This window comes from Eublepharis macularius, chromosome 3 (genome assembly GCF_028583425.1).
Source record: "Eublepharis macularius isolate TG4126 chromosome 3, MPM_Emac_v1.0, whole genome shotgun sequence".
Lineage (NCBI taxonomy): Eukaryota > Metazoa > Chordata > Lepidosauria > Squamata > Eublepharidae > Eublepharis > Eublepharis macularius.
This window is the reverse complement of record NC_072792.1, coordinates 143,964,166-143,975,567: the sequence shown is the minus strand read 5'-3', so window position 1 is coordinate 143,975,567 and position 11,402 is coordinate 143,964,166. Positions and strand designations below refer to the sequence as shown.

Sequence of the window (11,402 nt, the reverse complement as noted above, 5' to 3'; positions counted from 1 at the left end):
CCACAGAGGATATATTTTTCCTGGGGAAGTTGCAAGTTGCGGCAGGAAGAGCTGTACATACTTCATTTGTCTCCCAGCAGAACAGCATCAATGGGAGCTTGCACCATGTTCTTTCGCTCATGCAGGCATCTTCTCTTGATGCTCCTGGGCTTCAGCTGGTTAGGTTTAGGGATTACCACTGTGAAAGCAGCTCGGCTCCGGGAGCATTACATAGCAGCACAAGTCACCAGCTGGGGCTATGGATCCCCACCCAAGGAGCAATCCAGGTAACAATGTTGGGGGAAGATGATGAACAGTGTAGTGTCTGAATACACGAAGGAGAAGGAGCGGCACAGGCTAGTATGTCGATCATGGACAATAGGAGTTTAGTATTAATTTCAAGAGGGGAAGTGGAGCATGATTTTGTTACAGGAATTTGGGGGATTTTCTGCTGATATTTTCCTAATTATTCTCCTACATAAGTTGTTTCAATCTTTTCCCTGTCTATTCACTTTTTTTCTTCATATTGTTAAATTGGTTTACACAGAACTCAGAACTCTGTTTAACTTTAGATTTGTGAGGATTTTTGAGGACAGATGACATTTATGATAGAGAGTGCCAGTGTGGTGTAGTGGTTAGAGTATTGGACTAGGATCTGGAAGACCCAGGTTCAAATCTTCACTGCTGTGGAAGCTGGCTGGGTGACCTTTGGCCAGTCACAGACACCTCAGAGGGTTATTGTGAGGATAAAATGGAGGATAGGAGAATAATATAAGCCTCTTTGGGGTCCGTATTCTGGAAAAAGGTGGGGTATAAATGAAGTTAAATGAATTAAATAAACATTTAAACATACAACCCACCAATTCCACTTAGGTCAAATCATGAGGAAATGGTATGCTCTATTTATGACATTTCAGAAAAACAATGGAAGTGTTCTTTTATTACTAATGAGATTGTATAAATCGGATGGGATTACAATTGGGATGTGGTTGTAAGCACATTCATGCCTGTCTTGAAAGATTTATGCTTGAGCTCTTAATAGGAATGGGGAAACTATTGCAGTTTAAGAACTCCATACATGCCTTGGGGAAGGAGATAACTACATTAGGGAAGAAAGATCAGGCATTTTTCCTGCTGCTCTTAAATTTTGTGGCTTATAGAATCTGATACCACAATTCATTGACTCGGTGAGATGGTAAATCAAGGGCATGTACATAACACTTTGTATTCAGTTGGAAGAGGCTATACAATTACATGTTGGTATTGGTGTTTAGGCCCAAACTACATGTTACATTTAACATGAGATCCCAATGGGGACTGGCAGCAGGATGCCAGCAGCAAGTTCCTTATGGGAACATAGTTCTAAAACACCATAAGGACTAGATTTGGATCAGGACCATAGATGGGAAAGAGGAGCTCCGGCCTTCTAATCCACACCATTTTCCCCACCTAAAATTCCCAAGGGCAGCTGCATGTGCAAGCATTCAGTGCATATGGAGCCCCCACGTCCATGAAGCAAATAATGGTCCTGGAGCCATTTTGGGCCAGGGGTCCCCCCCCTTCCTCACACTGTGGCCCCAATCTGAACTGGGCTGCTGCAGCACTATGGAATTGAATTCCCACAGAGATCTCACAACTGCCCTATGGTTGCAAGTTTTCATGGTGACTACATGTTAAATGTAACATAGTTTGGAACAGGGTTTTATTATGCTCAGGAATGGATTTTCTGGTCTGCTAGTGAGACTGATTTTCTATCCTCCCCTGTGGACATCAATAATAGTTCAAGATTGATATCTTTATGAAAAGAGAGGATGAAAACCTGAATGCTGAATGTTTTGGGCTATAGAATACAGGATGCAGTCTTGCACTGCCGTATAGAGGCAGAATGATATGGAGCATCAACCATAAAAGTGTAACCCTCTCTATGAAGTCACTGGGCATGCAGTCGCTGTGCCACTCCATCCCTAATTAATGCCTACCTGCTTCTCTTGAGGAAACTGAGTGTCTGGAGATGAACAAACAACTGGGAGCCCCCGGGTAACATGTAGTGGTGCCTCCAACTGATACAAATTGAACAGCTCCTTCACACAACAGTGCCACATTTAACATCAAAATGGACTAATGAGGTGGATTGTAAAATAACAGCTTTGGCTAACTCTACTCTTCTCTCTGGATGTACAAGATTACAACCGGAAGTCTAGAATCCAGAATTGAGTTCCTCCTTCCCATTTCATTTTAAAACAGAGCAAATTTCTAGCCCATATGGTTTCTGAATAAAACTTGGTCATGTTGTGGCAGTTTCCCATGCTTTCTTACTGTTGTTTACATCTCTGACTGAATCCAACCATCTCTGACTGAATCTGACCTAAAATTAGAATACAAAATCGCAAATTCTAAAATATAGCCTTAGAAATGCTACAAAATATGCAACTGGAAGAAAATATACAAATTAATTTCTACAATTATGCCTAATTTATATAGTAGTAGATTTTTAAATACATCTCCCTTTCTCCCATGTAAGTGATTTTATATGACAAAATCCTTTCTGTTGCAGATTACCAAATTCAGGACCTCTATTCAACAAAATTGTCTACAGAGAGTATGAAGCAGATTTCCAAAAAGAAAAACCAATAGATGCTCTATCAGGTAAATGGAGCATTATTTTCAGAAATTGTTTTTCAACAATGTAACCTCCCTATTGTTGTGAAGCCAACAGTTTTAAACCTGTGTATTGATTATATGTTTAGCTTGATTATATGTTTAGCTTCAAACAAAAATGCTTTCCCAGAATATTAATCAGAAACTACAGTTCAGTACTCTTTGTATATACATTTGTATATAAAGTTCAGTGATCTTTGTATATAAATTGAAATAAAATGCCTGTCCTGCCTTCAGGCTTACACAGAAGGATCAAACTACGTCTTCTATTTCCCCACCTCGTTCTCCATCTTGAAAAAGCAATCCCAGGACCAACATTTGTAAAACAAAAATTTATTTCAAGATGAATGTAGGAAAAAAACATGTTGTATGGTTTAATCCAAGAAGTTAAAGTACGTATTATGCAGGATATATGTGATCAACTCTCCCAAGGGTTAAAGGTAAAGGTAGTCCCCTGTGCAAGCACCGAGTCATTACTGACCCATAGGGGGACGTCGCATCATGGTGTTTTCTTGGCAATCTTTTTGTTATGGGCTGGTTTGCCATTGCCTTCCCCAGTCATCTACACTTTACCCCCAGGAAACTGGGTACTCATTTTACCAACCTCGGAAGGATGGAAGTCTGAGTAACCTTGAGCCGGCTACCTGAACCTGGCTTCTGCTGGGATTGAACTCAGGTCACGAACAGAGCTTGGGCTGCAGTACTGCAGCTTACCACTCTGCACCATGAGGTTATATGAATATTAAAAAGCAATTGTGAGGGGAAAGTCCAGTTTGCGTTAGGGCCATACTACTGCAGTGTGTCAGCAGGTTTACCCTTTACCCCACACCTTTCCCCCCACATAAATCCATCGTCACCAACACCATTTGAGCTGCTTTTAGCTCCAGTAAGGCCCCCCTCACCCATGTTTTATTGGTCTTTTCTGGCTGCTGCATTTAACAACAGCTTGGGTGGATATAAATTTCTGTTGGAGATCAACATATTGCAATCCCCTGTGCATAGATCACAATCTCAAACCAACTTCCTCTCCTGAATTTCTACTTTTTAATATTAAAGTAAATGGTGGGAGATCTGATTGCAGGTCACTCATGAAACATATAGAGAGACCCTAAAGATAACATGCAAGATGGGGAGGGGAAATTAGAGGAGGGAGACCATTTTGACATTGGTTTAAAGAAGTAAATATCATCATCACATATTTACACTGTGTTAGGATTTAACTGGTCTTCCCTTGTTAAATGTTCTTGCTCAGATGAAGGAGGGTGCAACATACGCATGAACCCTTAGTCCTCTGATCAATGTGGAGGCTACTGTCTTTTCCCTCACTGCTTCTGACACAAGACAGTTGTTAGCTGCAGCAAAGTTCTTTCTGGAAAAGACAAGTAAAAGGAGGTCCCTGCAAGTTTTTATTGTCTTAGTGATGGCTGAGTCCAGGTTGATTCCTTCTTACCATGATTTTCTTCCAGGGTAGAAGAGGGTGCAACCTCCCAGTGGCCCTCTGGTGAATGACAGAGAATATAAAGTGAAAGTGGTCATTCTATAGTATAATAGTACAGTATTTGATGAATGAGACTGGTACAAAATTGATAGTTGTTCAGCTGTAGTTGTCAGATTGAAGAAACTTTAAATATTATGGCCTAGACCAGCATAGGCAAGCCTGATCTTGTCAGACCTTGGAAACTAAGCAGGATCAGCCTTCTTTAGTAATTGAATGGGGAGATCTCTGAAGAAGTCCAGGGCTGCAGAGGCAGGCGATGGTAAACCACCTCTGTTAGTCTCTTGCCTTGAAAACAAGTCAGTTATGACTTGACGGCACTTCCCACCACCAGAGATATTATATGGAAGATAAATTGTCAATTGATGGCTATATGTCCATGGGGGGGGGTCATCATAGTGTGTGGTAGGAAATAGCTCTTATCTTTTAAAATGTTGATATATGGTACTTAAATTTCCTGATTTTTTGAGATCAGGTGACAAAAACTTCTGAAAATTGGCCACCTGTGAGATATCTCCCACACAGTCAATAGTAAATTGAAAATTTCTTTTTCACAGCAATGTAACTGGATGTTTTGGTGTGTCTTTCCTAGTTAATATAACCCTATCTACCAAAATGCATTACTACACAATACAAAATAGTTCTTTAGAATATGACCAGTCAAGAAAAATGGTCTGCGTAATGGTAACATGTTGGCAGAAATGTGACTGACCAAATATCCTAATGATGAGTTATCTGTCTCAAGTGGTGTGTTGCCAAACTGACTGAGATGGAGCTTCCTCCTCTTGCTTCCACATTTTTCCAGAGGGTTTGGTGCATATGGCTTTCCTTAAAGTTTCAGACATCAGAATATGCATGCAGAAGTGTGGGCAGACGTGCTTTGTAAAAACCACCTCTTCCCACGGAAATGCACAAAGATGTACGAGAATAAACCTTTACCAGGAAAATGCAAATAGGGGGTGTGGTGTACTTTTCTAAACATCTCCGTTTGAATCAGCGACTTCATGCAGCATAGTTTCAGCGGGAAGAAGAGACCTGGGTCAAATCCACATTACTCATTCTAAGTCGCATGTTGCCCGCATTCCCCACGCAATCCCGAGTGCCGGTCACATTACCTCATTAAACAGACGCATTTCATTCGCACTTCTCCCGAATATGTGGTCACAGGTTTTCAACGGGAGTTTCACGGTGGCCGTGAACGGGCCAATGCGCAATTTACATGTTTTTTTTTAAAAAACACCCCCCTTCCTGTCTCTCCGGCCGTTCCAAGAGTTCCTATTGGCTGATTCAACTTGCAAGTGCTCCATAGTCTGCAAAAGACTGTTTTTGACTTCATAGCACTGGATTTATTGATTATGCTGTTTCTGAATCAAATCTGGTAGTTTGAAAAATCATTTTGGGGTGAATTCATTCTCAGAACAGACTCGCGAAACTTCCTTTTTAACTGTTTTTTATTTTTTTATTTTATATTACTGTAATATCGAAATTACGAAATATTGAAATAATGCCATTCCAAGGAAGTGAAACTTCAGTAAAATTCAGGCACTGAACTGTCCTGCATAGGAAATGCCCACGAAAGCTTCCCACATGCTTCCAAATTTCCAAAAAAGAAATGGGAGAGAGCCATCAGTGCTGTCAGTGGGGGAAAGAGAGGCATCATTATCTTCAATGATGTTTCTTTATAAGGCAAGATCGAAAAAACGGAAAAGTGCGCTCAAAAAAATAAAAAAAAATGGGCGGGAAAAAAGGTCCTGCCCAAAAAAGCGGTTTTCAAGCGGCCGTGTGACCGGAGGGACGCGTGAGAAAGACGGATTGGAAGCAGGAATGTGAACGAAGAGGAAGAAATCACGGATTGGAGGCAAACGGAAGATATCGGATAAACATGCGGGTAATGGGTGAATGTGGATTTGACCCTGCAGAAATTCAGATCCCTTCATGTAGCACATTCCTGCTGCATCCCAGCCTTCCTTTCTTTATCCTGTGACGACCTGATAAAATAAAAACAGTGAACACTGACTCATTTTAATGGTTGCTTCTAAAAAGCTATGCAGATTCCTACCACATGAATTGAGTGGATGGTTCTATCAACAGATGTAACATCACAAGCTGTAAGACTCTTTGCTTTTAAGTTACTATGGTAGAAGGTAATATATCCTGATAGCCACAGTACACATTCAGAAGTCTGATCCTCTTTGCCTCCTATATTATAATCCCATCCCAAATCAGGAGAGTTTGAATATGCTTTGCCAAAAAGTGACATTTTGATATTCAAGCTTGCTTTTGTTTAAAAAAAATTGCATCTTTGTAGGGCTTCTGGGGCCAACACTACATGCTGAAGTGGGAGATACGCTCATCATTCATTTTAAGAACATGGCGAACAAACCACTGAGCATTCATCCACAAGGCATAGCATACAACAAACAATCCGAAGGTAAGTGCTATGAGACATTCTAGTCGCACTCTATATCTGTAGATTGGAATGAAGTTTTTTTCCTGCGCCTATAATTCCAGTGTAATACTTATTTATCTCATGTTCTTAACATTTGCACAGGTAAAGTAAGAGCCTGTGAACGGCATGTGACATGTCATGTGAAAAAATAAGAAATAATACTCGCTGAGTAAGTGAATAGTTATGCCTTTTCCAGATTTTTCATATGAATCTTAAGTCCTCGCCACCAAGAACAAATTCTGGAACAACACCACATGAAAAATGTTATGGCACCCACTTGTGATATACTGATGTACTTCCTGACAGACTTCTCATAGAGAATTTAGTCTTTTAAAGTACTGAGGGTTTCTATGGTGCCACATGCTTCAAAAAGTACTTGGTTCCTTCCAAAGTATGGGCCCTGAGACAGAAGTGAGTCACATCAGTCTTGTGGAATGGTATGATATGGGTTCATATTTGTGGTGAAATTTGAATTGGTCCACTCAAACTCATCTTGAAGATCACACAGTTATTCTTAACTGTGGGGATGGTGTGACCTGTACTCGCATCATGCTAGCACTCAGACAACTGTGTCTGCATGGGCTCAGCGCTCACCACAAGGCCTGTAAGCAACTACACACTGACAAGCCTGTGAATCAACCAAATTCATACCTTGTAATAATGAGAGGACAAAATGCTTTAAGTCACAGCGATCCCTCTCACCCTGCCTACTGCTAGTTACTGCCCTCCCCCCACCCCCAAGATGTCCTTGAGTTTCACCGGTATGCAACTGAACCTATGAACAGTGGCTATGGAAGAAACACATACATGAATCCTTTAGCTTCTCATACTGCCATGTGTGAAACAGTGCACCCGGCACTGCATATTTCCTTAGTGTGAAATATGTCATTCAACCAAGTGAAAAACAATAGTCTGACTTTTATTTAAAGAATTCTTTAAAAAAAGAATCCTGGTGTTTACACAAACATTCTGACAATTAGTTTTAAGAGTGTTTGGATTTTTTTAAAACAGTGGGACGAGGCAGAGGGGAGGGGGTTTGTTCAGTTAACAAACCTATAGCAAGATAGGTTCTGCCAGTATAATGGTACAGAAGAAAGGCAGTAAGAAAATAATTAGGAAAACCACAGTCGTTCCCTGATCCCTCTGAACTTTGGATCTGATCTGGGATTGTTTGTGTACCAAGTGAACTTATGTCAATTTGCTTGCCTTGCTCATAAGCTGTTTACTTATCATTTGAATGGAATGATGATTCCTTTGTGGATTGCCTTCTGCTAGTAATAGAAGATGGTCTAGAAATAACTTATGTACCTTTCCATGGGTTTTAATAGCAGGAAAGGGGGAAGGAAGAACAGATGAAGGATTGAGCTATCTTTGATTTATTATAGAGAGACCTTATTTTCAGGTAGCCATCCCTGATAAACCGCCCTCCCCATTTAGTCCATAGTATGTCTCTTGGGGAGGTTTTTAATACAGTACATTATACTTGTGCTAGAGTGTAGAGATATTATTCAACCTCTGCATACAAGAGCATTCTGTTTTCTTCTGGAAAATGTTGGACATGAGCAGGGGTCATTTCATAGAAAAAGAGCTGCAGGAACTCATTAGCATAACTCATTAGCATACGCCATGCCCCTTGACCAGGCCAAAATGGCCGGGATTCAGCTGCTGTCAGAGGGGGGGAGCATTCCCCCACTTGGCAGTGGCCCAATCAGGGCCGTTTTGGCCCCAATCCAGGCCGAAAGGGGCTCAAAATGGCCATTTTGGGCATGTTTTGGCCTTGACCAAGCCCAAAACAGCCTGGATTGGGTCAGTGCCAGGCAGGGGAGGGGTTTCCCGTCAGGCACTGACCGAATCCTGGCGGTTTTGGCCCTGATCCCGGCCAAAACAGGCCCCAAACAGCCATTTGGGGCCCATTTGGGCCTGGATCAAGGCTGAAACAGCCCGGACCAAGTCAGTTCCACACAGGGGAGGATTCCTCCACCCAGCACCGACCCGATCCCAACTGTTCCGGCCCCGATCCCAGTGGCAAAGGGGGCTCAATGGCCAAAAATGGCTATTTTGGGCCCGGATTGGGGCTGAAATGGCTGGAACCAGGTCAGTGCCAGGCAGGGGAGGCTTCCCCCCTGGCACCAGCCCGATCCAGATGGTTTTGGCCCTGACCCTGGCCAAAATGGGCCCAAAATGGCTATTTGGCGCCCGTTTGGGCCAGAATCGAGGCCAAAACGGCAGGGACCAGGTCAGTGCCAGGTCAGGGAGGTTTCCCTCTCCTGGCACCAACCCAATCCGGACAGTTTCGGCCCCGATCCAGACCGAAACGGGCCCAAATTGCTATTTTAGGCCTGTTTTGGCCTGGATCTGGGCCTAAATGGCCGGGATCAGGTTGGTTTGGGGTGTGGGAGGCTTCCCCCTCCCAGCACCAATCCAATCTGGATGGTTTGGGCCCTGATCTGGGCCAAAAGGGGCCCAAAATGGCAAAACCCAGCCATTTTGGCCCGTTTGGGCCCTGATCGGGGCCTAAATAGCCGGGACTGGGTCGGTGCCAGGTGGGGGAGGCTTCCCCAACTCGGCACTGACATGATCTGGATGGTGTCGGCCCTGATCTGGGCAGTTTCTGACGTGATCCAGGCCGAAACGGGCCCTAAATGGCTGAAAATGGCCATTTTGGGCCTGTTTTGGCTCGGATCGGGGCCTAAACGGCCGGGATCAAGTTGGTGCTGGGCAGGAGAGCGTTTCCCCACTTGGCACTGACCCTATCCAGGCCGTTTAGGCCCCAATTGAGGCTGTTTCAGCCCCAATCGAGGCCTAAGCGGCCTCGATTTTTCGAAGTCAGGTGGGTGGCGCCACCTGACTGTTGGGGGAACTACCGGAATGGCAGTGTGTTCCCCCTCCAAATGAGCCTTGGACATGAGAATGAGCAGCTGCCTCTCTTGAGGTTCTTTGGAAATGGCTGGACATTCACAAGCTCCCAGGGTTATACAAGTTAGAATAGCTTAAGCTCCCATATTCAAAATAATAGGTGTGGTCTAGAGAATTGTGCTCATGGAATGGGGCTTTTCCACCTCCAATTGTGACTCCATACAGCTCTCCAAAGCTGGTTAGCGGTCCCACCCGAGTGATTTACGAGTATGACAGCTAGAGAAAGGAATCCGTTGAAATGATTCCTGCCTGTACAAGAGAAAGTCTGATTTGTATCCGATCTGGTAAAGCCTCCCTCACACATTGATGTGACCTCAGGTCATGGGGAAAATTAAAAGTGGATATCCTAAGATGGGTTTACCTATAAAAAGGAAATGTGGGAAGCATGCACTCCATTATCACACCAGATTTGTTTGTTTATTTCCGGGCATCGTGTAGCCTTCCATGATGAGCGTATCCCACCTGCGGAGCTACAGTCCACTCCACAGAAAACTGAGCATCAGGACAGTGTTCATTTCAAGTTGCTGTGTCAAATATGCTGCTTCAGAAGGTCTGAGGCCCTTCCCAAACACTGTTGTCATGCGTTCGATTTTTTATGTCTCTGTTTGAAATCAGATTGATTCTCCTCCAGTAAAACTAGAATGAGATTGCATGCCATTCAGGCACACGCTCATTCAGGCAGGCAATAAATAATGTATATAAAATAAATAAAAATAAATATATGCTTTCCCATTTGGCATCAGCAAAAGAACTGCATTATAAATCTTGTCAGCACAGGAGTAGTGGAGAAAAACAACCTGAAAATGTTCACAGCTTTTATTTGCTTACACAACAATAGCAAATACATTTAGAGGCCAATTTGGGAATAAATCTCTGCACAGTATACATATACACCTCTGAACAATAAGAAGTATCCAGCTCTGTGAGAGGAGAATAAATTGATTTGTTCTCTTTTTACTGTCTGAGGAGAAATGGAAAGCAAATTCAAGCCTTCAGACTATGATGGCTCTGTGAATAACTGCAGGATTACTGTGTAGGTATGTAGAAAGAAGTGTTTGTGTGCATGTACATCATTTAAAAGTTAAATATCTTGAACTTGTGTGCATGTACATCATTTTAAAAGTTAAATATCTTGAACTGTAAAGGCATCATTGGTAAATGGAGTATGTTTATTAATATGTCCAATGTTTCCTGTTTTCGGTCTCCTTTGACTTCAGGTGCCTCATATACTGACAGAACATCGCCTACAGAGACATTAGATGATGCTGTGCCTTCAGGTCGGACGTACAAGTACATGTGGGAGATCACTGCAGAGATTGGGCCTAGAAAGGCTGACCCTCCTTGTCTCACCTATATCTACTACTCCCATGAAAATATGGTACAGGACTTCAATTCTGGTCTTATTGGTGCCCTGTTGATATGTAAAGAAGGTAATCTCATACTTTAAAGTTGATGAAAATCATGAGGTGTTAAAAATTGAGGTTTATCTGTTCTGCATTTATGTGTTTCCTGCCAATATCTAAATTAATAAATAATTTTAATATTAAAATGTCTGGCCCACCTTTCTGCTGGAAATAAGCAGATGGCTCACAGATACAACAGATCCAGAGGAGTTAGCCGTGTTAGTCTGTAGTAGCAAAATCAAAAAGAGTCCAGTAGCACCTTTAAGACTAACCAATTTTATTGCAGCATAAGATACAACAGAATCCATGAAAACAATCACAACAATATAAACTGGTGTCATAAAAACTGAGCTTTACAATAACAAAATTTCAGTTTGTACCAGTTTGTCCCAGTATCTGGGACTGGGAGCCATGGTTTCTGTTTTGGGAAATATAGCCTGAGCCCTTCCCCCCAGGTGATTTAACTTTTGTAAATTAATCAATTAATAAATGGTTTGTTAAC

General features: G+C 42.5%; 1 protein-coding gene across 1 annotated transcript in view; it reads left to right on the top strand.

Moving 5' to 3' along the window:
- The window catches only part of F5 (coagulation factor V), a 55,137-nt gene continuing 43,735 nt past the window's right edge, over positions 1 to 11,402 (top strand). The window contains exons 1-4 of the mRNA XM_054973431.1: positions 1 to 266; positions 2,534 to 2,625; positions 6,441 to 6,563; positions 10,715 to 10,927. Of these exons, the coding sequence (XP_054829406.1) occupies positions 91 to 266; positions 2,534 to 2,625; positions 6,441 to 6,563; positions 10,715 to 10,927 (604 nt within the window). The 5' untranslated portion in view covers positions 1 to 90. The remainder of the gene's footprint in view (positions 267 to 2,533; positions 2,626 to 6,440; positions 6,564 to 10,714; positions 10,928 to 11,402) is intronic.